Raw genomic sequence first — 27,685 nt, forward strand, 5'->3', positions numbered from 1 at the left:
CGTGTGTTATTGTTGACGGCGCGGATTTTTTTTTAATTTCGTTCGGATTTCATCCGAGAGAACAGCTTTATTTTTAAACCGAACAAAGTGGCAGAAGTGCAATAAAACGTTTATTTGTTTAGAAACACTTATTTCCTGGCCATTTGCTTCGCTTTGTTGTTGTATATACTAGTAGCTTTTATCTGCTAGATTATATACTTAGTCTTGTTGGTATTTAACTGTAGTTTTTACAGTGGTTCTGTTAATCATTTATCAAGGCTGTTGAGACATGTGTAAACAGTATAGCACGCGTTTCGTGTCGTAGTTTGGATTTTTTTACCTAATTTTAGGTGCATGAAAATATGCATAATCATGACTGATTAATAAAGAATCGCAAACATATTGTGTTATAATAATATTATATCATAGACGCATTAAAAAAAATATATTTATTTTAAAATTTGAAATATGCATTTTAAAGTATTGTCTGTCGTTAGTCGTTACTTTTTCCCATCTTTCATGTCATCTGAATTGGTGACGTCAAAACGTCGCCATGTTGCCCCATCAACTCTGAGTTTTAATTCAGTTTGGCTATGACATACAACAAAATTCTAATCTAAATAAAATAATTAAACTTATATACTGTTGTATTTATTTTAACATTATAGTATATCCAATGCATGTATTATCGAAGAACTTATATACCATAAACAATAATTAAAACAAAAATTATACAGTTATAATAATTTGTAGGTTAGGGTTGTGTTTTATTATAATTACATTAAACTCTTTTCCGTATCACCTATGAGTTAGAGCTCTAGACAGGATTTTTATGTAGTGGCATACCCTGGAGGCCTAATCCACCTAATTAACAATTATGTATCTAAGTAATATATTTTACGTTCATTACAGACCATATTTAGGCTTAGTTATTGAGTCCTTCGGTACAGCGTTTCCTTGTAAAGTAATTTTGATACCACGGCATTTCTCCTTAGTTTGTTCTGTTACTACCTGTATACGTCTTTCTTGATAAAACTAGATCTAAGCACTGCATTCTCTCTAATGCATTTTCCATATCTGCAAAACAGTTAGTATTCTTTCTCTCCTTACACATTTTAAACAAATGTTCATGTATATTCTGAACAATTACACACATATCTGTGCACAAAAATCTTTCACACTATACAATAAGATTTCTTGCAGTTATCGTATATTAATTATATATTCACCTATAGTAAGCTGTTAATTTCCAATCTACCTAATATTTGTTGAAAAGTGAACTTGTTGAAATTGACAAATTTGTCAATTTCTTCTTCAATATGTCTGATCGAGTTCATCCAAACCGAAGGTGTTATTAACCATTCCTATTTCCAGCATAAAGAATCATATTTCTGTAATGAATTATTAATAAATGTGATGACTAATAAAACCTAATCAATTGTTATTATATTGTTATTCCAACATTTACCTATTTCCATCAAGTTATGTTGTCTTAACACTGTCTTCTTGCCATGAGGGACCATAGGGCATATTGACTCTTTCTGAAATATCCATGTCTCATCTAAGTACACAAATTGAAATAATAAGTCTTCCTTGATTTTATTATATACTTTTACAACTGTATTCTTTTAGAAGCAATATCTGGAAGGTCCATTAGACCTCTTAGTGGTTTATCTTTACACTAATTAAGTCCTATATTACCCGGAAATGTAAACTCAGATAGCTGCATATCTCTAAGGTTTTTCTGGATATTTTTCAGAGTAATAGTTTCCTGAAATAATTGTATTAAATTATGTTTATATTGAAAAAGTATCCACTGTTTTTATATATTTCATATATTTGATCTCTGATAGAGCTAACATCAAGCTCAGATTATATTTTTATTTTTTTGAGATATTTCAGTGACCGTGTCCATGCTATAATATTCAGTGCAGCTGCAACACACCAAAAATATTATCATTAAAAACCGCAGCAACTTAATATTTAACAGTAGATATGCTTACCCTAACGAATTTTACTGGCAAGAGGGGACCTCCATTATCCCGTTCCTGTTCGAAGTAGCTGATTAGAGACACAATCTGTTTCCGCATTTTCAGTCAGACTAACAATAATCAAAACATTCGCTTTTCATGACAACACGACGTCTTTCTAAAAAAACCTTTTCGATTTTGTCGTTGAAGCAGCCTTTCGCACATGACTAAACACCTTTCAATGCCTCTTGGCTTCAATTTATACGACATAAAATATCCAAACTCTTGGATCATTCGGATGTTCTTCAAGTGATTGAGAATGGTTTCTTGTGTTATTCCCAACAATTCTGCATATTCTTATGTTTTACACGGATCATCACCGAGTAATGCTTCCAAATCCTAGCCTTCACATTTTTTGACCGTCCAGAACGCCCTTTGTCTTCGGTGTCAATATCATCACTTTTAAAATGTCGATGTAAATATTTACTTGAAATCGATGGAGTATGGGTGTCATGAACATGAACCACGTGTTTTTCCACCACCAACTTTTTCCCATTTTTCTGGGCACCTCCAAGCCTTGTATTAATCTGAATAAATGATAATCATAATGCGCTATGTCTTGTGAGTACCCTGATGCTGTGGTATCTCTTATTTAATCTACAACGATGTATGCTTTGCAACTAAGCATGGTCACTTAAGAGGACAAGAAGAGCCATAAACATTCTACTTCGGTGTCTCTATAGATCGACTTTCCTGTGCTAATCCGTGAGCTTTTGTGTTTGGGGTTATCTTAGTAGATTTGCTTTTTATTGCATGTCACGATACGCCGTAGAAATTTCTTTCATTTGCCATACAATAAAACGGCGATTTTGAAATAATTCGAAATAATATTTTCAGTCACTTCGCCTGAAAACAGTTAATTCAACTGCTAAGCTGTCTGAAAGTGTAGAGTTTGAGTAGGATTTTCGTTTAATAAGTCTTTTAAATTCACCGTATTTGAACAGAGCAGCAGCATCACCATAAGTTCCTAAAAAAATTGATGGACTCCGGCAGCAGATTTTTTAAAATTAAACAACAAAAATAATGAATGTTGTAATGAATAACTTAATAATACTAAATGAAAAACTGAGTATAAATGCCAACATCACTGAATTTAATAGTTAGGTTATGCATTTATAATCTGATATCAATAATTGCAAACAATCAATGTCGCAAACAAACCTGACACATAGATGGTGCTACTAGAATTAAATCCATATGTTTTTTAGTTAGCCCTAACCCTCAAAAGATGCGTATATAAATTTGACAGCTGTCGGATCATTAGTTTGTGAATTATAGCATTTTGAGTGAAGCAACTTTTGTTATTGTGAAAAAAAAATGGATAAAAAGGAACTTCGCGTGTTGATAAAATATTGCTTTTTGAAAGGAAAAAATACAGTTGAAGCAAAAACTTGGCTTGATGCCGAGATTCCGGATACTGACACAGGAAAATCAACCATCAAGGATTGATATGCTATGTTTAGACGTGGTGAAATGAGCACCGAAGACGGTGGAAGCAGTGAACGCCCAAAAGAGGTTGTTACCGACGAAAACATTTAAAAAATCCACAAAATGATTTTTAATGCTCGTAAATTGAAATTGAATGAAATAGCAGACACTCTAAAGATATCAACTGAACGTGTACATCATATCATTTACGAATATTTAGATATGAGAAAGCGTTGTGCAAAGTGGGTGCCGCGCGAGCTCACTTTTACCAAAAACAACGACGAGTTGATGATTCGGAGCAGTGTTTGAAGATGATCAAGCGTAATAAACTCTAGTTTTTGCGTCGATATGTGACAATAGATGAAACATGGCTCCATCATTTCACTCCGAAGTTCAATCGACAGTCATCCGAGTGGACTGTAAACGTTGAACCCGATCCAAAGCGTGGCAAAACGCAACAGTCGGCTGGCAAGGTTATGGCATCTGTATTTTGAGATGCGCGTGGAAGAATTTTCATTGACTACGTATGGAAGGACCATCAACAGCGACTATTACATAGCGTTATTGGACCATTTGAAGGACGAAATCGGCCAAAAGCGGCCGCATTTGAAGAAAAAAAAGTGCTGCTTCACCAAGACAATGCATCGTATCACAAGTCAGTGAAAACGATGGCAAAAATCCATGAATTGGGCTTCGAATTGCTTCCTCATATACCGTATTCTCCAGATTATTTTCTGTTCTACGATCTCAAAAGAATGTTCGCTGGGAAGACATTTTCGCTGAATGAAGAGGTGAGCGCCGAAACTGGGGCCTATTTTGATGCAAAGGACAAATCGTACGACAAACATGGTATCGAAAAGTTGGAGGATCGCTATAATCGGTGTACTACTCTTGAAGGGTATGATGTTGAATAAAACATACTAATTTTGCCAAAAACATGTGTTCTACTATGGTAGGCCGATGACTTTTCAACTGATCTTTTAAGTTAAACAAAATTATAATTAAGAAGGTAACAAAATAATTTTTCCAAATTTGTTTAATGTGGATAATTATTTTATAAATCATAAATGGGAATAAAATATCAATCACTGGTTAATAGTCTCACCGAGAACGTACGAAGCAATTCGATTAAAATATTCAGTAACGCCAAACAAAGAAAAATGTTAATATTCATGAATAAACCCAGGTTTCTAGTTGGAAATAGAAAATTCTCGCCTTCAAGGCACACCTTTGCTTAAAAGTTCGTAATTATGTAGAATTTTACTACAGTGTTTCATTTGTTATCTGTTGGTAGCTGCGATTGGCAGGAAGTTGGCGATTATTATGTTGGCGGTTTATAGCATGAATATAAATCAAATTTATGACCATATGGGGCAACACAATTATCTTCGGATTATTATATACAAATATTAGTCATCGTTTCTTTAAATGTAGTTTAGTTATATTGGTCGTACTTGTTTCGAAGCAAAAGCGATATCATCATTATCAAAATAGTATAGAGAGAAAGAACATAATACCTACATACCAGTTTGGGTTCATCAATAAGTATCTAACAGTTAACCAGGTGAGTAAACTAATCGATGTAATTGATAAATCCAATGAATGTAAAAAGATATGTTCACTTATATACTCTGAGATGTTAACACAAGCTCTCGATAAGGTATCATATGATTTTGGCCTTTATATAAATTAGAGAAAATGTTACCCAAACAACACACTAAACTATCAAAAACTTACAGCCAGGGTGTTTAAGGGTCAGGCAAGAGGAAGTCTGCTCTTCAATAAAGTAAATACCAGAAGGAAGTGTATTGGGGTCAATTCTTTACCTATTCTACAGGTGTGATGTACCACAAAGGGAAAATACCACGATGGCTACATTTGCTTCTTGGAATAATATCACAATTATCAGTATATAATAAATTGCTATTATATACTATGATGTTTCACAAAATATAATATGAATACGAGATTCTCAAGATCCTGAGAAGTATTGAAGATGCACACAGATGCTACAGGACTGATTAAATTACTTGCATCGAGACCTTTAGCTACCGAGTGTCACTCAGGAAAGCAAGAGAATCGCAAAGATACATGAGGAGAGACTACATTCTTATGTCAATATTGAAGTAATACAACTCTTAGATAACACAAGAACGAGACACACAGTGAAGAATCAACGCATTTGGTCTTGCGTAGTGTAGTGAAATGCATTTAATAGAAAATCAGTATGTTAGTAATCAAAATCAGTATTTAAGTTATTGCTCAGAGTACTAGAAGATGTGACCTCCTACCGACCTATAAGTTTATTACCGATAATCTCGAAAGTTTTCGAGAAATTATAAATAAAAAGCTAAACTATATAATAGAAAAAAGAAAAATTATTCCAGAACATCAGCTTGGCTTTTGCAATAAGCATGGGACTATAGAACAAGTGCATAAACTTGTAAGCAAAATAAACGCTGACCTAAATGCCAAAAGATATTGTTCGGCTGCTTTTCTAGACATATCTCAGGCTTTTGACAAAGTATGGCATACGGGCTTGCAGGTTAAACTAAAGAAACTTCTCCCTCATCCGGACTATGAGTTACTAAAATCGTATCTCACTGATAGACATTTTATTGTAAATCAAGGCGATGAACATACCGAATTAAATCCGATATATTCAGGAGTTCCACAAGGTAGTGTACTGGGTCCAGTACTGTATCTTCTGTATACGACTGATCTGCCCACCACAAAAATAACTACTGTGGTAACATATGCAGACGATACAGCAATCTTAGCATCCCATGAAGATCCAGTCACAGCATCAATAAACCTACAAACCTACCTGGAGCAAATACAATTATGGTTGAAGACATGGCGCATTAAGGCCAATGAAACAAAAATCCACGAATATAACGTTTACCCTGCGTAGAAGAACATGTCCACCAGTGAATATGAATCATCGTCAACTCCCCCAAGCAGAGCATGTTAAATATCTTGGTATGCACTTAGATCGACGCCTAACCTGGAAGAAGCACATACTCTCTAAACGGAAACAACTTGGACTAAAATTATATCAAATGTATTGGCTCATCGGGCGCAAATCCAAGTTATCACCAGATAACAAAGTATTGCTGTATGACTCTATACTCAAGCCCATTTGGGCATGTGGAATCCAACTATGGGGTACCGCTAGCAAATCTAATATATCCATCATTCGACGGTTCCAAAATAAGGTGTTGCGTGTCATTGTTGATGCTCCGTATTATATTTCAAATAAAGTGATACAACGCGATATTCCTCTAGAACCTATAGCGAGTGTAATTCAACGTGTTTGTGTGAAGTACTTCGAAAGAATGTCAGTGCATCCCACTGTACTCGCTAATCAGCTAAATATGCGACGTGATAGTGAAGTGCGTAGACTAAAACGTTTAACACCACCTGATCTGATTACTGGACATATGTAAACTTTAGAATAAGCCTTAGAATAAGACTAGTTAATTAAGATAATATTTTATACAGAAGATTGCTTAATGAAGTGATTTTCTACATGCCAGGTATATATAATATAGACATAAGAAATACTTATTGCCAATAGGGCAGATTGTGGACTCACGAGTAGTAAAAAAAAAGAGTTATTGCAAAGACAAACTGTAAGTTAATCGGCAACGACTAATAGCAATGTAATAAGTAAATAATAATAAGTGCCAAAATAATGTTTAAAATCTCATGTTCACATATTTGTGTCGAGAATAGGTATATCGACCGCGGCCAAAATTGTTGAGGTGTCGATATGTTGGAGAATAATAATGTCGGTACTTTTTAAATATATCGATAAGATTTTTGCAATATCTATGAAATATATTGGAAAATATTGGTAAACAAAAGTATTGATATATCGGCCCGAAAAAGTATCAGTGTTTCTTAAACATTTTAAAAAGTATCGATATTTTTAATAAGGCTTCAAAATTATTACACAGTAGTATTCGAAACCATCAATGAGTGAATGAGCACTGCGCGAAAAGTAGACACGACAATATTATTCTTCTTCATGACAACCCTCGATTACATGTTACAAAACCAGTGAAAACGGTTGATTTATTATGAAGATATCAAAAAATGGTTCGGTCCGTGGATATATTCAAAGGATACATCGCTTCCGAGATGGAATTGTGTGAAAGATGGGAAAGGTAGCGAGAATATTTGAATAAAATACTTTGTACCGATTTTTCACAACAAAACTTAAAAAAAATATCCTTTAAGAAGGGAGATAGGTGTAAAACGGTGTATTTCCGATTTTTCCAACCAATTAAGAATGAATTTATTTTATTTATATTTTAAGAATATGTTGTATATGTATTTAACAGTTGATAAACAAATTTTCAAAAGTTTTTTTAATCACACTATTAGAATACAGGTTGCCGCGCCTTGTGTGTTTCATCATGGGTAAGTGATTTGTCTACGTTCCGGAGATCACAATTTTCAGTTGAAACAAGTTTTTCAATTTTTTTTTTAGTGCCGCTTCTATCTGAATTACAATTAAAGAAAAAAAAAACGAAAACTAATTTTTTTCGGAATGTGAAAATCAAGTATATATTTTCTTAGTTTCTAGTTCATAGAGAAACTATGTATATATATATAGAAATTATGTATAAAATTAGGAAAAATAAGGCAGAGGTAAGTTTACGGGACTAATTAATTAATTTGAGGGAATTGCAAAACCAAAAAATTAATTTTTTTGAGGCCTCTACCTGTTTTTGAGGCCTATTTTCCCCCCTTGAAACACTCAAAAAGATTTTGGTACTTAAAATGTTTAAATATATCTTTAATTTTCTTTCTTGAAAAAATAACGTAAAATACCGCTCTACTAAAATCTCGATATATCGCCAAAAATATTGATATATCGATCTCTACTTGAGAATACGAAGTCTACGTCGTACATAACTATGGTTAGAAAGATGGTGACATTGATTTAATGAAATAGAGTTGATAGATTTCTAAAAATGTTTTTATTTTTATATTTAGGTGAAGATTGATAATTTATTGGATGAAGTGTAGCCAGGAGATACGACAATCCTCCATGATACATTGCTACTGTTCATTTGTATCAATCAATGCGAATTACGTTAGCGTGGAGTGATGGATACAATGGGATATTGGAAATGGAAATAATATCGATATATCGGCGTTTTTTTTTTAAATATATTATAAACTTACTACCCTCACTACTGATAAACGGTTCTTCGCCTGGAAAATATATGACGTTGTGGAAAAAATATCGTTTTCGAACCTTTTTGATATTTGAAAATAAGTGTAGGTATATAGTAATCGATTTTATAAATTCAAAGATTTTATAATTATACAAATTTAATAAATTTTATGTGCTTTTGAAAATTGTTTTATTTTAAAAGAAATGGTTGGAAGTTCAATTAGCCCTCTTTGTGGGTTGTCTTTACAGCACTTAAATTGTATGTTTCCTAATAATGTGTGAAGTGATGGTTTACACCCCTCAAACAGTTGCATATTTCTAAATTAATTCTAGGGATACTTACTTCCCAGATAAGTTTCATATATATTTGATCGCATATGCAGCTAACATCAAGATGATCTTGATTCGCTTAGTCACTTGTTTAGTACGTGGATGCTTTCATTTTGATGAATCCAACATTATATTCTTAATTTTTTGAGAGATTCTATCCACATTCTGCTTCATCACATCAAAAACACATAGATGGCATTAGTTTTATTGCACTAACTACTTTTTCAGTTAGTACTAACTTTTAAAAGAAAGTTGTTAAAACTTCATTATATTTTATTCATAAGTTTGTTAGTTAATGTGCTAAGAGTAACACTACTTTTGTTATTTTCAAAACAATGGATGGAATTTTGTATTTTTCTTTTACACTACTTGATGGGAAAAATACTTCTCAAGCGAAGCAAAGGCTTGGCAAGTGTTATACAATCTCCGCACTATAAGAAATAATAATAAAACGTTGGTTTGCTGACTTCAAACGTTGTCGTAGAGACACCGATGATGCAAAACGCAGTGGACGTCCAAATGAGGTGGTAAAACCAAAATATATAAAAAAAATCCACAAAATCGTTTTGAATAATCGGAAAGTGAAGTTGCGTGAGTTATCTAACATCGTACAGATATTAAAAGAACGTCTTGGTTTTATATTGCATGATCATTTGACTTTGAGGAAGCTCTGCTCAAAGTGGGTGCCGCGCTTACTATTGTCCAAAAATAAGAACGTGTTGATGGTTCTGAGCAGTGGTTGGCCATATTCAAACGTAACAAAGTGCAATTTTTGCGTCGGTATGTGACAATGGATGAAACTTGGATTCATCGCTTCAATCCCTAATCAACGATCGTCATCTGAGTGGACAACAATTGTTAACAGGCCTGTTTGAGAAAAAAGATAAATCGTTCTCTAAAAGTGGTATTGAAATGTTAGAGTGGCGCTGGAATGATTGTGTGGATCTTGGTGGAGAGTACGTTGATGAATAAAACCAATTTCGAACAAAAAGAAACTGTTACACCCGAGACTTACAGCCCATGTGTTATATGCTTAACAGTCAGCATCGATCCGCCCTTATTACATAACGGTGGATTGTCTTAAGAAGAAATTTATATGAAAATCCGCACAGTTTGCGTCAGCTTATATTAACAGTGTTAAGGCCCTAATAAAACTCTATTCATTTTCCACAGCTTATTGTTCTCCATCAGGTCCCATTTAAGCTGTTTAGCTTGGAAATTCGTGAAACTGGTTTTGAACGAATGCGCATGAGCAGCCCCCAAACCGTTCGGCCTTTACTGACCTCATAAAGTCGACTAGAAGACCAACCATAATGACTTGATATTTCGCACAACCCCCGTAGTTTTAGATGTTCGTCCTCGGTATCGTGAGACGGCAGATACCTTATCTTTATCGCGCTCTCTTCCTCCTTCGACGACCAGCTTAAGTCTGTAAACGCCGACGTGTAAAACCGAATAGATAAGACGAGGGCAATTGAAAATCAAAATTGATAAGAGCGAGCAGTATCGCTCCACCTTCCGCGCCAGAAGATGCCACACCGTTTGATTGACGACGACGACTCGTGACGATCTCACTTATCGATTCCATTTCGCTGTCCGTGTGTATGTGTGTGTGTGTGTGTTTTTGTTACTCCCAAACTCGAGACCATGTTCTATCGCGGCTTCCTGGTGGCACTAGGTGAAAATTCGGATGTCGGATGCTAATAAGGCCATCGCCAAATAGAGATTCCGTTGTTCGCGACTATAATTTTGTCGGTGTGCGACCGTGAGTGTTATCGGAAGAAGGAACCATCGGCGATTCGTTGTTTCAGTGTAAAGATGGTCGTTGGGAGTGTCGCCTGCATCGTGTGGCGAAGATAAGGATATCCCTACTTTTCGGAACCGTGTATGTGTGTGTGTTTGTGTGCGTGAATCATCGTCGGCGAGTTCGAGTCTGACGAGGATGGATTATACGACGATTAAGAGACGGCCCAAAGCCAAGGTGCAGAACCGACTAAAGACCGGCTCGTACTTTACATGGGGCGGCAACATCGATTATAACATGGTATGTTGATTACCCATTTCATCTCGGGATCTATCTCTGTCTGTATGTGTACCCGTATGATGATCGAAATTGTTTTTGGGTTTAGAGTAGTAGGGATGCCGATATGTCGATATTTTTTCAAAATAATTGGAGATTTCTTCCCCCGGTCAAAGATTTTTTGATGAAAAGTAGGATTGGAGCGGAAAAAGTTCGATACGAAAACCTAGATTTTTTGAAGTAGAGTATCGAACTTTTGTTCTGAGATTTTTTTTTCCACCTGAAGGATAAACAGACATCATTAAAAACATTAAGGAATATGATCAGTGAAATCCATCAAAGGAAAATGTACCAAACTAATTAATAGGTATATGAGTTATAAAACGGGAAAGTGTTTTGAACACAAAAACTCGACCTTAAAAACTTAGAGTAAATTAATATACTTTAAAACTGTTTCATTCAATATTGTTCCAATTATCCTTAACAGTTGCATAATATAACCTCCCTCCCAAAGGAACGCCCGTGGGAATTATTTTGTTTGAGTATCACCTGTACCTCCATTCTGCCTACGTTGATCTTCTAAATAACTTTGTTTCTGCCCAAATTTCCATGGTATCGTCGCATGGACTGATTTTCCAAGTTTTGGTGACTTCAGATCTCAATAGTCTGCGGCTGATAAACTGACCTACTACAATTTGCTTTTGGTGACCGTTCACCCAGAACTGCAAGCTTCTGCCCAAATGCGTGTAACTTTGGTGCCCTTACACCTTGAACTGTGATGTATGTGCCGGGAATCCACGAACTAGATGTATTTTTAAAAGCTTGAATGTTTCTTACTTGGAATCGTTTATGACTAGGAGGCTTTGAGCGCCTTTAATACACCTTTTGTTACCTTTGTCTTGAACTCCACTTAACTACACCAACGAATGATTCGAGTAACTGCGTAACGATCTCCAATCCAACGTCAACCTGTCTTCTTTTCTTGTTAATTAATTTGATTCCGCTTAATTGAATTAATTCAAAAGAGAACAGCCTTATGGTCTCCCCGGAATTCTACAAACTATGCCAGTTAATATAGAATGGGAAAGGGTTTAGAACATAAAAAACTTTTAAAAATATTTAAATGTCTTCTTTTTACCAACGACGGTTTATCTGGACTGGACCTACAGTTTAACGTGGGCTCCGAACTACGGTCTTCGGCATTAAGCCTACCGACTGACCAGTGACCAACCTACAGACCAGACCAGAAAACATCTGGTCCTACCTAGCTTGGTTACTGGCGAGACTGGTTATTCCTTGTCAGATTTTCCACTGTTGCCTATAAAGACATTTACAATTGCAGTCACAAACATAAAGTACATCCATGCCCCAGCAGGATTCGGACCAGCGACTATCGCAACAGTAGGAGGACCGTTCTATCGTCTTGATCACTACGTCAACGAAGCTGGCACAAAAACTATTTATTTACTTTAAAATTGTATTTTTCAACGAAAGAAGAGCCGACTTGTTGAACGGCGATACAAAACGATATTGGGATTTTTATCTATTAGAAAACAGACTACATCCATCTCATTCATCTACCATTCAGCCAGTGTTAAAACAGATGGTCCTTGCGATAATCAGAGCCGTAACGGTTGCATCGCAAAAATATGGGTAACAACATGGTCGTGGATATGCCATACGGAAACAATAAGCTTTTCTAGGTGCTAAGTTTCTGAATTTTCCGCACTTTGAGTTATTATTATAATTCTCTTTGATTGATAAATAATAATATACTTATAACTGAAAAAAACGTAGAAATAAATAATTTATTATTACGTTAATATAGCAGTTCAGTCAAATATAATATCGATATTTAGGAGAAAAAGTTAGAGAAAAAGCAGAAGGTATTTAGATTAAAAAATATATTATTAGGCCTATACATTTTGGTTTTAAACGATTTTTTAATCTTAAGTTTAATTGTGAACAATCGCTATAAGGTATTTTATTCAAAGTATTGTCTATCGATAACCGCTACTTTTGCCAATCTTTCTGACAATTTATGGATTTCATCTCGAAGGAACGATATATCCTTTGAGGCTATCCATGAATTGACCTATGTATTAAGTTCTGGATAATACATTTCCCATTTTAATATTTCTAAGTCTGTTTTCTTCGGTTTTGTAACATGGGGTCGAGCGTTGTTATGCTGAAGAATAACGTTGTGTTTTTGTTCGTATTCCGACTGTTTTTCGCGCAGTGTTTTGCTCTAACGCATCGATTGTAGTCGATAGCGATCCCTATTAATGGTTTCATCGAGTAATACCTTCAAGACCTCGGAACCAGTATTATTAAAAAAGTAAAACTCAAATGCAATTTACTCTTATGCGATTAAATTTTCAACGCCTTGAAAAATTGTTCACATGTTTTCACACTTAAAAAATAAAGGGATACTTCTTTCAAAAAAATATCTAGCCGGCTTGGTGGTAAAGGCGATGGGACGGTCCTCCTACTGTTCCGCGGGTTCGAATTCTGCTGGGGCATGGTCGAAAATTTATGTTTGTGATTGTTTAAAATTTGTGAATGTTCTAGGCAAGAGTGTAAAATCCGACAAGGAAAATGATCCCAGTTACGCCAGTAACCAGGCTGGATAAGACCGGATGTCTTCTGGGATGATTTCTAAAGTTGGTCACTCGCCAGTCGGTAGGCTTAATGCTGAGGACCGTGGTTCGGAGCCCACGTTAAACTTTAAGCCCAGTCCAGATAAACCCATAGTTGGCATAAGGAGATTTTAAAATATGTATAAAAAAATATCGATTGTTTTTTGACCGGTATCGATGTTTTTGTTAGCCGATATTTAAAAAAAATTAAAATGAAATTTTTAAAACATTTTTGACGACTAATATTTTTTTTATTATTCAATAATTAAAATTAATTTAAATAAAATTTGGTACTCAATCTTAAAGATTTATTATAAATCTCGCCATTTAAAATGTTTAATTATTATGGATATTTTAATCCATATATTTGTTTCAAATGTAAATATATTTCTTTTAATTATCGACGTTTTTATTCACAAGAAATATCGATATTTTCTCATTCGATACTTCCCAGCACTAGTTTAGTATACCGTTGAGTCATCGTCGTTCGCCTAATTTTCATTACTAACTTCCGGACCCGAATAATTCGTCCAATCCCCTTCGGTACGACGACAGATAATTATTGTTAATGTTATTTTGTATCGGTCCAAATTGTAATAGAGTACCAAAGCAAAATAAAAAACACTAATGCACAGAAACAAAAAATCCTTGATGTTTTGATGCTGTAGCGATCATTACTTGTATGCGTGTGTTTTCGGTTCTTATCGCGAGTAAACATTGACGAACTTTGTCAATAGTTATTAGTAATTCATTGCATAATATATTCATTGCATTTGTTTTCATGTAGTAATCATGGTTTGTGTTATACGCGGGTTGCTTTAGAATTGTTGATGGTAAAATAAATTATTTGATAACTTGGAACAGGAAGATTTTGAAACTATTAAAGGGTACACGTACCTTTCTTATGCCCAATAAACGAATACGCCACCAATTATCTTTGTAGTGACATTGTCTGATTTACAACATCATGTCGTGAGATTGGACATCTGTCAACAACATAACCTTCAATCGTTAGCGATTCTGTATCAGTATTCATTTTTTTTCCTATTCTAGTTTCTTAGTTTCTAGTTTTGAGTTGTTTCCGGCATCTTTAATTTGAGGAAATCCAGTAGATGCAACGCAATCAATTTTTTTTACCGGCTCGAAAAAAGAGGAGGTTCTATGTTCGGCTGTATATATACATATATATATATATATATATATATATATATATATATATATATATATATATATATATATATATATATATATATATATATATATATATATTGCACTTCCGAGGTGATCCCATTGTAACCAAATCGGGATCTATTGGGGGAAAGGGGGGAAAATCGATGGAAACGCTCAGATTTTAAAGCCACGTCGAAGTTTTCACATATTTTTTATCTTAAATAATCAGATATTTGGGTACAATGTGATATGACGGAAAATCGGAAGTTGTTCAGTGCAAAAGCCCTTCAATTTGCTTTTTAAGTACTAACTATAATAGGTAAGCTCTCGTAGAAATATTGTAGACAACTGCTTCTATGATGTAATGGTTAAAGCGTTTAGCTCCCAAACGGAAGTCGCGGGTTTGATTCTCGGCGGGGACAATAAACGTTTGTTGTTGTATAGTTAGAACATTTGTTTGTGGATTCGGCACCGACTTCGAAGTTTTAAAATAATATTTTAAATAGATAAAGAGGTTTAGGTGGGTATTAAGCTAAATTGTGTATATATAGTAGAATATAAAATACGTATAGTAGATAGGTGAAAACAAGTTTTTGATTATTTTTATTTAGTTATTATAACTATTGTCATGAACATATTTTATCTTAAAATATCTTTTTAATGTTAAAAATTAAGTTTGATTATTTTTAGTGAGTTCCTTATTTATTTTTTGAAGTTGGTTCAATTTTTTTCTTAAAAATATTTTATTTAAAAATTTGTTGTAATACTGTATTTGTATTTCTCAAATTTGACAGCTCAGTGGTTGAGAATAACTGCCCTAAACCGGAATCAATCATCAATCAGTGAATGTAGATTTATTTTCGACTAATAATACTGTTGCAAATTTTATTGTGTATTTGACTCTCATGTTCATTTAATAATTAACTCATATCTTGCTTTAATCTTTTGCATTAATATCGTCATTTCTAAATTTCCAGAACCTCTATTAACATGTTGAAATCACAACGGACGCTTTGATAAGCAGGCGATGGGTTTCTACACATTTTTCTAACTTAAAGTAACATGCTATTATTGTAAATACCGTTAAAATTACTAATAACAGCTTATAGATTAAAACAGGTACTTTAGCTTTGTAAATAAGGAAAGTCTTATCGATTTTATCGAAACCAGTATAAATATTAAAATTAGAAGTATTAAACAATTTTCTATATATACGAATTACATCTGACCTGATAAAGGCTGTACTGGATATCAAATAAAAATAATTATTTCTATCTTTATATATTATAAAAAATAAAATAATGTGGTGGGTGCTATTTGTATTAGAAGATAAATGTTTATTATTAGTAATGTATCAAAATACAGATGATTTTTGGCAATATTTTATATAAACTTAAACAAATCTATCACAATATTCATTTCAATAACAATGTAAGTGAATATTTACTACTCGTACAATGAGGTGAAGGTAATTATGAAGTTTGGAATAGGATGTTTGCCAACATCTATATAGTTTTTTCAACAAGTATATGAAATATCGATATCTTTAAGGAAAAATCAAAATAGTGAAATATTAGCTTATATATATATATATATATATATATATATATATATATATATATATATATATATATATATATTTATTTATTTATTTATTCTAAATATTGTATATATTCATTCTGATAAGGTCTTAATATTAGGTACCAAAATTCTTGGGGCACTGCCCCAAGAAAATCAACCATCAAGGATCGGTATGCTAAGTTTAGACGTGGTGAAATGAGCACTGAAGACGGTGAACGCAGTGGACTCCCAAAAGAGGTTGATACCGACGAAAACATTTGAAAAATCTACATAATGATTTTGAGTGACCGTAAGTTGAAATTGAATGAAATCTCAGACACTCTAAGGATATCAACTGAACGTGTACATCATATTTGGGTATGGTAAAGCTCTGTGCAAAGTGGGTGCCGCGCGATCCCACTTTTGAACAAAAACAACGAGTTGATGATACGGAGCAGTGTTTGAAGATGGTCAAGCGTAATAAACCCGAGGTTTTGCGTCGATATGTGACAAGGGATGAAACATGGCTCCATCATTTCACTCTGAAATCCAGTCGACAGTCATCCGAGTCGACCTCACGCTGAACCCGCTCCAAAGCGTTTGAAAATGTAACAGACGGCTGGCAAGGTTATGGCGTCTGTATTTTGGGATGCGTATGGACTATTTTCATTGGCTACCTTGAAAAAGGAAGGACCATCAACAGCGACTATAAACATAGCGTTATTGGACCGTTTGGAGGGCGAAATCGCCGAAAAACGGCCGCATTTGAAGAAAAAGAAAGTGCTGCTTCACTAAAACAATGCACCGTGTCACAAGTCAGTGAAAATAATAGCAGAAATCCATGAATTGAGTTTTGAATTGCTTCCTCATCCACCGTATTCTCCAGATCTGGCTCCCAGCGACTATTTCCTGTTCTCAGATATCAAAAGAATGCTCGCTGGGAAAATATTTTCGTCGAATGAAGACGTGATAGCTGAAACTGGGGCCTATTTTAAAGCAAAGGACAAATCGTACTACAAAAATGATATCGAAAAGTTGGAGGGTATATAATTAGTGTATCACCGTTGAATGGAATTATGTTGAATAAAAAAAAAACTAATTTTGCAACAAAAAAATGTTTTTTACTATGGTAGGCCGGGGACTTTTCAATTGACCTGTTACCCAAGCTAAAGTTAATATTAAACACGTTATCTTCTGATTTCCTACATATTGTCCAGTAGCTGTATTGCTTCCACCTTGCTGAGATTAAGTAACCTTATGTCATATTTTAAAGCGATATCTTGGATAACTTCGCAAATCCATTTGATTTCGAGGTCATCGTGTAGCTCTTTGTTGATTGTGTTGGTTATTGGTAATTAGTCGTATAACTTTTTGGCAGCATTGACTCACTAATTGGTTTAATGTTTTAATGTAACCCTTTATTTGCACGACATAGATCCAAATTGGCTTGTTTTTACTGTATTTGAGTACTGTACTGTATTTTGAGTCTGATCTGCTCTGCTATTTGTCTATCATGATGTTTCCAAATTAACCTACCATTGAGATGGATGCCCAGGTATTCAGCTGATTCTGCTTGAGGAATTCGTCAAGTGATATAATTAGGTTTTTGTTATTTCGCCGCTCTGATTTTCATCTAATAATGTGATCGAAAATGAATTAATTGTTTTGATATTTTTTTTCACGTAATATTAACCACGTAATTTTGAATTAGTAATGAACTATAGTTTTAGAAAAATGTTTTGGCTGCTACAATTCTCAATTTTCAAGATCAGAATTTGATAATTAAAGAACTGTGATAGTTCATATTTAATATGCCAGGTAGATTGATCTCAGAGGTCAATATAGTTCACAAAATTGCAACAAAAGGCTGTGTATTTATTAAGAAAACCAAATAGCCTACATGAAAGATAACCCTAAAATTTGTAATTTATTTTTTCACTTTAAAAAGTCATTTATTGAGAGAAGTTGATGCAATTTATTTTATTCAAATTATTTTCAGTAGTAGATTTCCAGCACCAGTCATAATACGCAACAGAAAACTCTTCTTTTTGTTTGGCAAGCCATGAAACCGCAATATTGACACGGTTCGACCATTTTCCCTCATTTTCCATATTTTTCCTCGTATGTAAACATCTGACAACAGTTGATTCATCAGTTGCTAAACAATTTGAAAGTTATTTAAGAGTTTGAGCTGGGTATTCATCCAATCTTACAAGTCTTGCAATTCGTAATCTTCGTTGTGTTCGTGAACATTCTTGGTCCTCCAGGCCGTTATTTGTATCTGATATCAAATCATCTCTTTTACATTGTTAAAACCAATTGTTTTTGAATTGGGATGTGCTGATGCACTGAGCAGAGAAATGTCAAAGTAATCGAATTTAACAGCTTAGGTTGTTTACATTTATACTTTGCATTTTCGCCAATAGATATCGCTGATAAAAATACATATAAATACTTAATATTAGATTTATTTTTTACATGAATTTTAAGATATAAGAAACGTTACCAAGTCCACATAAATGTTATAAATACTCAGATAAAAAATGACATGTGCAAATAAAAGCAAATTTATTAGTTAAATGCTTGCCGGGCTTGATTATGAAATTGGCTATTTGATCGATGATATGAGTGTTTGAGAAACGTTTTTGAAATACTATGAAGTGATCCGATTCACATAACAGGTCTGGTTTTGTAAAATTACATATTAAGTTTTTCAATAAGTTGAGTTATTCGATAACAAAATGGGATTTTATGATTTAAAATAAATTTCAAATGTATTTTATAATTCAATAAAGTATCTCCGGATTTCTGTGCTATAGATCCGGTGGTTTTGCTAATTGGATTGTAATTGCGACCTTCTTGCTTGATTTATGTACCTAAAATCTACATCACTTTACTAACCTCTTGTTCTCTTGTTTTCGTTCAGGATCATGATGGAAGACCCAAGTCCCATTCATAACGATAAAGCGACCTACAACTTGATTGACTTTTAAAATTGTGTTAAGAGTTTTTCTTATACTAATGAGCAATATTTCTGAGCTTCTACTAAATCAACGAACCTAATAGCTCCCTTTCGAATTTACATCTTTTTGAACAAGATATTATTTAGTTACATGCCTTTTTTATATCTATAACAGCCCACAAAATATATATTTGGAAATATTTAAAATAGTACTAGAAGTTATTTTCTCCCAATCAATCATTGTTTCTTTCCTATCTTGACAATCTGTAATCTTTTTTTCTGACACAGATTTGCTTATCGGTAATAGACATTCAGGCGAATAAGACGATTTATTTAAGATTATAAACACTATAGACAGGTGATGCAATAAGTACATGTCTTTCTTCATGTTAAAGTTGTTCTGTTACTTGTTTCACGTTTTTGATACGAAGTAGCATATCCACAACGGGGGAGATTTTTTTCATTAACCATCTTAACCATAACATTTAACTATCTTGGAAGTATTTAATCCTAGTTAGGCTAGGAGGTCTACCCCAGGTTGAAACATAATTACTTGTTAGAACTTTTACGTTTAGAATGTTAACAATGATTTAAGAAATGTAGAAGTATTAGATGCTTGTGTGTGATTTTTTCACTTTAGAAAATGGATTTATCTAGCAAATTCATATATTATATAAATAACATATAAATCAAAATATTGTCCATAATTTTAGACAACTTTTTCCTATCTTTCTGACGACATGGCGATACCATGTTGAAAAAGCGATGTTGGATTGTCATCGATCAATTGTCCCATTAATTCGTTATATCAAAACTGAGTGTTAGCCATTCGAGCTGCTCTGTATTTTCTCTGTTACTTGTTATTACTGGTCTTTTTTCACAAGAATACGTCGTTCAATTTGTGCAATTGCCCTCGGTGGACATCTACAGTAACAGTTTTATTCGATTTTAACAGATGTTACAACTCGCTGATCCTACCATATTCACATCGAGACGTTATAGACATGAATAGACACTTCGGTGTCAATGTTGATGGCTCTCCTGGCCCTTTTCGTTTGGAATTGTTGCAGTAGATCTGTTTCTCAACGCCAGTCACAATACGCTGCAGAAATCTGTTTTTTTTTACCTGGCAAGCAATGAAACCGGCATGTTGAAATGCTTTCGGTTAATTTGTGTGGTAGCTATTTTCTCTTCTTTTTGGATCTTTCCCATCGAGTGTAGAAACGTGTAGAAATAGTTGATCCAATAACTCGGTTGCTGCCTGAAAGTTCTTTGATATTTTGAGCTGAATAACTATCGATGTTAACAGGTGTTTATATTAATACTTCGTATTTTCGCCAAATTCAGATATTTTTTATATAGCTGTATTAATCTTTTCGGATTTTTTGCCAGTAATTTTACATTATAGAAATGTTGGTTCGTTATGTGTATTGACTTTGTGTTCGCTACTACTATTTAGTGGATAGAATTTACACGGGAACAGAAAACATTGATTAATATAAACTTCTTTATTTAACTTGTTAAAGTTTATATGCGGTCGATGAGAGGATGGATAGGATATTAGGTTAGGTCAAGGTTATGGGGAAATGGCAAAGAAATAAGATGAAATAGCAAGGAGGAAAGAAGGAAACACGTACTCGTGCTGGTCTTTTATACACTGAGCGTTACCAGACGTAGAATTCTATGTGGACTTATTTATGGTGGCCTAAAGAGTTGTAGCAGTTGTTTCAGCATTAGTCTAACAGCGCCCTCTCTTATTGAACACAACTATTAAACCTAATATATTTTAAAATTCAAAATTCGTTTGTTTAATAAAATACTTATCACTCTCCCGATGCATAGTTAAGCGCATGCGTCTTTACTATTTTATAGCCACACCTCGTGCATTAATTAATAATAACTGTTACTTAACATTTTGGGAATATTTTTTTAAGAATCTTTTTTAATGTCTAATGATCGAGATATTGTATTTTTTACTGACATTGGGGTCTATATCAAACCAACGACTATTCGGTCGCTGTATTATTACATTACGTTTTATTTTACGAACAATTTTCGTTCAAATTATATTGGACGTCTCTATTAATATTCCACAACATCCCTCTTCCGTCTGTAATCCGACTTTTTTACTCGGAAGCTCAGCTTTATCGTTGATTCTATCTCGTGCGTTGACCTCTGCCGAACGATTTCGTTAACTGCATTTGAAGGTTATTAATATGTTGCGGCATCGAGTGGTTATTTTTATAAATAACAATACTTGACTTTGTTTACGTTGCTAAGACTACCTCGCGCATTATAAAAATTGTGTTCTTCTGCTCGGCTGGTTTCTCGATTTATCGATCGTGTTTTTTGACTTTTGATGTCGCATTTGTTTTACTGGCCAATTGTGGAGGGTTGTTCAGCAGTAGGTTTGATCGTTTAATGAAGAAATCTTACCTCTTTGTTCAATGATCTATTGGGACTTTACTTGGAGATAAATCTTGTCAATTGGATGGAGATGGTTATTAATAATGATAATACGTCCCATCACTGTTCTTTCAGCGCTTCTTTGATGGGTTTTGCTTTATGAGACGGTGCGTTATCGTGCTGTAAAATCATTTTACTGTATCTTCGGGTCCATTCCGGATGTTTTTCGATCAATACATGATTCAAATTTATCATTTCTGATCAGTAGCGATTACTATTAACCAGTTCCACCAGGTTTCAACAGTTCGTAATACACCAAGCCACATTGATCCCACCAAACAGAGAGCATTGTCTTGCGACCAAAACGATTTGGCCTTGGAGTCGATCGGCCGGCATCGTCAGGTGGTAACCATGATTTTTTGCGCTTATGGTTTTCAAAGTAAATCCACTTTTCATCACCCGAAGCTTATTCGATGCGGAAATAACTTCCGATCATACCTTAGAAGCAGCATTTTATACACGATTTTTCATTTGCCTGTCATTCAATTGGTTTGGCACCAATCGTCTCGTCTTTTCGATTTTCCCTATTGCCAGTAATCGGTCGCTAATCGTTTCTTGGACTATTTTTAACTATTTTAACGCTTCTACCAATTATATTTGAGTTCGGGTTGGGTCTTGGAAACTTTTGCAGTTTCGCATCTCCAAGCTTTTTCGGTCTACCGTAACGAAAATAGGGAACAAAGAGAGAAAGAAAGATACTACCTGGCACACTAAAAGTGTGAAAATTGTGATCTTTGCTTGTCAGATGATGCGATGAAAATTGGGACTTCTTCGACAATCTCAAATGAAGAAAGTTATGGGTTAGTCTAGGACAACTATCGACACCGAAGGGGAATATTCCTGGCCATAAACTCTTACTGTGGATATGGTATTATCAGCAAGGCTTAACTGACGATTACTGAACCATTTGAAGGAAGTCAGTCAGTCAGAAAAGTAACGAAACGCAAGTAAAGTTAAACTCCGCACATGCTAACAAGACACGTTGCAAGAGTTATGAGCAATGGCCATTTGCTCAGATTGATGCATGTATACGATTTCGAAATGCCAAAATTGATTGATAATTGAATTACTGACAAACCAACTTCGTCCTTTCGACATGTTATCGCCATTTTGTCAGAGAGATAGGAAAGAGTTGTAAAAAATAATGAAAAATATTTTGATTAATACATGTTGTAGCAACTAATAACTTTAATGTCTATTGACTGGTGATTTATTTCTGGTGTTCGAATTATTCCATTTTTCCTTTATAACTTAACTATAAAGCTTAACATTATTACAGTTATTTGACGAATCCGTGTTATATATATTCTGATTTCAAAATGTTTACATTATATTTCAAATGTGGTTTAAACGACCACTGACAATTCATCAATGTTTTTGCAATGACTCATTTTAAACTGTTTTATGAATAATATATATCTTGCATTTCAATATGTGAATATTTTTTGTACATCCTAATTAGTCTATCAGTGATAAATAAATTCGTTGAAATTGTTTGAGTGTTGATGACTATCACATTTCTTACTCATTCTATGGTGATGTAAAACATCATGGACGAGTTATCTCACATTGTGAAGTAACAAGATATTCAGTTTACCCATATGTTTTTTTGAAAGTTTTTGATAAATTGTGTTAATTTGGATACAATATATTTGCCGATATTTTTCTAAAGGAATTGTCCTGGCCGGTTTATTTTTTTATTTCATTCAACACATATAATAATCAATAACTTAACAGGATATTTTTATGGGTTTATAACCAAATAATTTCTAGTTATGCCATACCATACATTATTTTGTATTCGTCAGTTAATTGATATGGTACTCGTTTGTCGAATTTTTTAAATGAATTCTAGGATGTCTGAACATTTTATTATACATCAGATATATTTTCATAATACAAGGTCAATGTTGAATATATTTAAGTGGACATTATTATGAAATAATTGAATTGATTCTAATAAGAATTTATGTTCAATAAAATACCATATAAATCATATGGATTCTGTTTTAAGCATCTGATCTAATATTCGACATATTATTGCGATCAAAAAATAGTAAGACGTACAAAATTATGGTGTTGTTAGTTATGATTCCACCTGTTAACAGTGAATAGTATTTGAGTCTTACATATGCATCGTTTTCATCAGAATAATAATTCTCTTTGCTAATTTTTCATAAAAAAATCATTCATTCTATAACTGGAGATTTTTTTGTAGTGGTACATATGTATGCATACTCAATATTCTACTCAAATAGATCACAGTTTTAAAGGTTTTATGAACTTTGTAAATGACGTACGAAGGCATACAATTTTTTTTACAAATGTTTTGTCGTATTTTAATGTTAATTGCTGTTTTTAAATAATATAGTAATAATAAATATAAATAACACAATAGAACTTAAACAAAACCTAAAATCTAAAGAAGTACAATAACCATAAATGCTTTTTTTTTATTACTCTTCGTGAGTCCACAATCTGCCCTATTGGCAATAAGTATTTCTTCTGTTTATATATACATGGCATGTAGAAAATCACTTCATTAAGCAATCTTCTGTATAAAATATTATCTTAATTAATTAGTCTTATTCTAATTCTTATTCTAAACTCTACATATGTCCAGTAATCAGATCAGGTGGTGTTAAACGTTTTAGTCTACGCAGTTCACTATCACGTCGCATATTTAGCTGATTAGCGAGTACATTGGGATGCACTGACACTCTTTCGAAGTACTTCACACAAACACGTTGGATTACACTCGTTATAGGTTCTAGAGGAATATCGCGTTGTATCACTTTATTTGAAATATAGTACGGAGCATCAACAATGGCACGCAACACCTTATTTTGGAACCGTTGAATGATGGATATATTAGATTTGCACCATAAATGCTAAATAAAAATTAAACATATACCTAATCATAGAAAAACAAACTAATTCATGACATAATTAAAAATGATCGCACAATAACTACTAGAGCTTTTTTATATAAAGTAAATGCTTTATTTATTATTGAACGGAAATATTTTTTAACAAAAATCGAGAGAGTGATCGAAAAATTACCTATTATTGCCATAATGCTGCTGTATTAATACACAATGTATTGTTATTTATAAGCAAAATACCAAATAAATCATAAAACTATATATATTACATATAAATATATGTAATATAAATATAAGCATAAATTGGGTACATTTTTGTCTGGGACGACAGAGTCAGAACGTTAAAAATTAGTTGAATGAAACTAGTAGAACCAAAAATAGTAACTAAAAGTACACGACTGAAATAGTCAATAGTAAATAGTAACAAAATCAGTTGGACTGAAAATAGCGACCGAAAACTAAATTACTAAACAGTCGATAGTCGATTTCAATCGATAGTTCCCAACACTAAGAATAACTATTTAGTTAAGATCTTCAAAATAGCATTGGATCGAACGCAACCGGGCAGCTATAAAATCGTCATCAGACCTGAGAAAACACCTAATGGTGAGCAAGTACGAGGAGGTTTAATTCGCTGACAATCGATGAAGTGACTGTTGTTATTGTCAGAGAAAATGTGCGAAATAGTTGTAGGTGGTATGAAGTTAATCGGGTCATCTAATATTACTAATAAAATGCTTTCTTAAGTTGTCGATGATTTCGTAATAAACACGATATTGAAAACTCTACATTATTGTGATTAGATACTTAGTTAATAAGACTGATAAAACATATCGGCATCATCAATCAATTTCCCTAATAGCATTACATTGTTATATATATATATAAATATCATTCGAAATTCCAAAAAACATACATCATTTATATTATTTGTTATCCTTAAATGCAGCGTTGTTTGAACTTGTGCAGTAATCTAGCGACCCGTGACTATTTTATCTTTTGCTATTTTATCTTGTACCCCAAAATGTTCTATCCAAAGTCGAACTCGATGATGAATCCCATCTTTATTTATATATAATTCTTGTGTCCTTGTGTATGTAATTGAACTCCTCCTAAAACACTGGACCGATTTTTATGATTTTTTTGTATATGTTTATGGGCATTCGAGAATGGTTTATAGTCACAATCAGACCCGGTAGGTGGCGATAAGGTTTCAGGATTTTTAAAATTATTTGCAAGATATTTTCACTTCCATTTTTAAATATGCCACTGCCGATGAAAACACTAGTTAGTGCCAAATCTCAATAAAAATTGTTTTGTGCCTAGAAGTTTTAAATTCGATTTTTGCTTCCAAGTAACATCATTTGGAGCAACAAATATCGTTCAGAATGGAGTTGATCGTAATTTTTAATCAAGATTCAGGACCAACTGTACCATCAAATTAATTCTTTGGTTTCAATACCTGATGCCATCCAACATTTTTGCAAATTTATTTTATAAGTGACAAATATACACATACGCTTTCTGTATAACCATCTCGAGTGTCGTCCAGGCAGTAAGCTGAAGCGCCTCTTGGTTTTGATGGAGGTATAGCCTGGCTTCGTCTTTTCCAGCGAACCTTTTAATTTCTTCCTTGACTGTAGGAATTTCCAGGTCACGATGCAAATCTGCATTGCATACATATCAAGGTGCTGCGTCCGCTGCGTTACCCAAGACTTTGTTCTCGACTACTTTACAATTAGAATTGTCTTTACATTACCATATAGTCCTATTGGTTTGAACACCTGATCGTAGATCACTATCTTATTGTGAATTGGCATTTTGGATTATCTTCCAAAGAGCCAATGTAGCTATTTATATATTATGTCGAGTCTATATGACATCTAGTGTTATGCCTAAATATTTAGCACTATCTACATATGGTATTATAGTACCATTCAATTTCAAAACTGATGAGTTTCTTGTTAAAATTATAAGGAACAGATTTTAGCTCATTTAATTTTATTCTCCATTGTTTTGTGCAGCCTATTAGTTAATTACTAACTGTCTGGGGTCTCTTTATAGATGCTTCTTGGTTTTTGATCACTGCTAACAGTGCTGTATCCGCAAATGTAACTATCGTAATTCCCTTGAGTTTTGGCATCTCCTAATATAAAGTAGATATAGGATATGTCCTAGGACGCTGCCTTGAGTCATTGTTTGTTTAATTATGAACAATCTATTGGAGGTATATGATATTAACATCTCTACATATTGCTTTGGCGGCATTTGGATTCATTTATATATCAAGCCATGGTGCCAAACTTTATAGAAGGCTTGTGCTACGTCTAGGAAGTTATTCTATGGACCTGGTCACCTGTTGAATATTGTTGTCGGAATCCAAACTGATCTGGAATTAGGTAGCTTTGCTTTTTTATTGGACTTATTCTCTTGAGTAATATTTTCCCGAAAAGTTTTGACACAATTGTTAGTAGCGAAATAGGTCTATATGATTTGACATCATTACGAGGCTTTGGTATCATAATTATTTCCGCTAATTTCCAATATGCAGGCACATATTTCAGTCCAAAAGCTGTTTTAAAAATATTAGTAAGCTTTACTGCGGCTTTTCTTGGACGTTGTTTTAGGATTTCTCTAGTGATTATCCTAAAACTTTTCCAATGAAATATTTTTCAGTAATCAGTATTTTTATTATATTTTTGCTTAAAGTTAAGACAATGACTGAATGATCAGAGTTGAGGTCAAAGTTTCTTCTATATTGAATGAAAATTGCAGCTCCTTTTTGGAATTGCTTGTATTAGCTCTTTACCCCTGGTTGTAGTTAATCTTGAACCCCATCTTATATGTTTATACTTAAACATTTTTTGCAACATTAAGTATTCTTGAATATTGTTCTTTTTTGATTTTATATTTAGGTGAACAATAATTTGGTAAAATTATTATTTTCTTGTTGTCTAACTTCTGTTAACTGTATATGTCTTCCTTCGTCCTTCCTTCGTCCTTCCTGTCGTCCTTAAGGTGTATT

General features: G+C 33.5%; 1 protein-coding gene across 4 annotated transcripts in view; it reads left to right on the forward strand.

Moving 5' to 3' along the window:
• Pkn (serine/threonine-protein kinase N) overlaps window positions 1-27,685 on the forward strand; it is a 106,890-nt gene that overhangs the window by 2,101 nt on the left and 77,104 nt on the right. For 2 of the 4 annotated variants that reach the window (XM_076416107.1, XM_076416109.1), the window contains exon 1: window positions 10,753-11,002. The exons of the other annotated variants lie outside the window; for them this stretch is intronic. In XM_076416107.1, coding sequence (XP_076272222.1) covers window positions 10,901-11,002 — 102 coding nt within the window. In that variant the 5' untranslated portion in view covers window positions 10,753-10,900. Of the gene's footprint in view, window positions 1-10,752; window positions 11,003-27,685 lie in introns of those variants that run through there. 4 annotated transcript variants of the gene reach the window in all.

Source organism: Rhynchophorus ferrugineus, unplaced genomic scaffold, assembly GCF_030347505.1.
Source record: "Rhynchophorus ferrugineus isolate W39M unplaced genomic scaffold, kcgeb_rfMv2 rfM10, whole genome shotgun sequence".
NCBI classification, from domain to species: Eukaryota; Metazoa; Arthropoda; class Insecta; order Coleoptera; family Curculionidae; genus Rhynchophorus; species Rhynchophorus ferrugineus.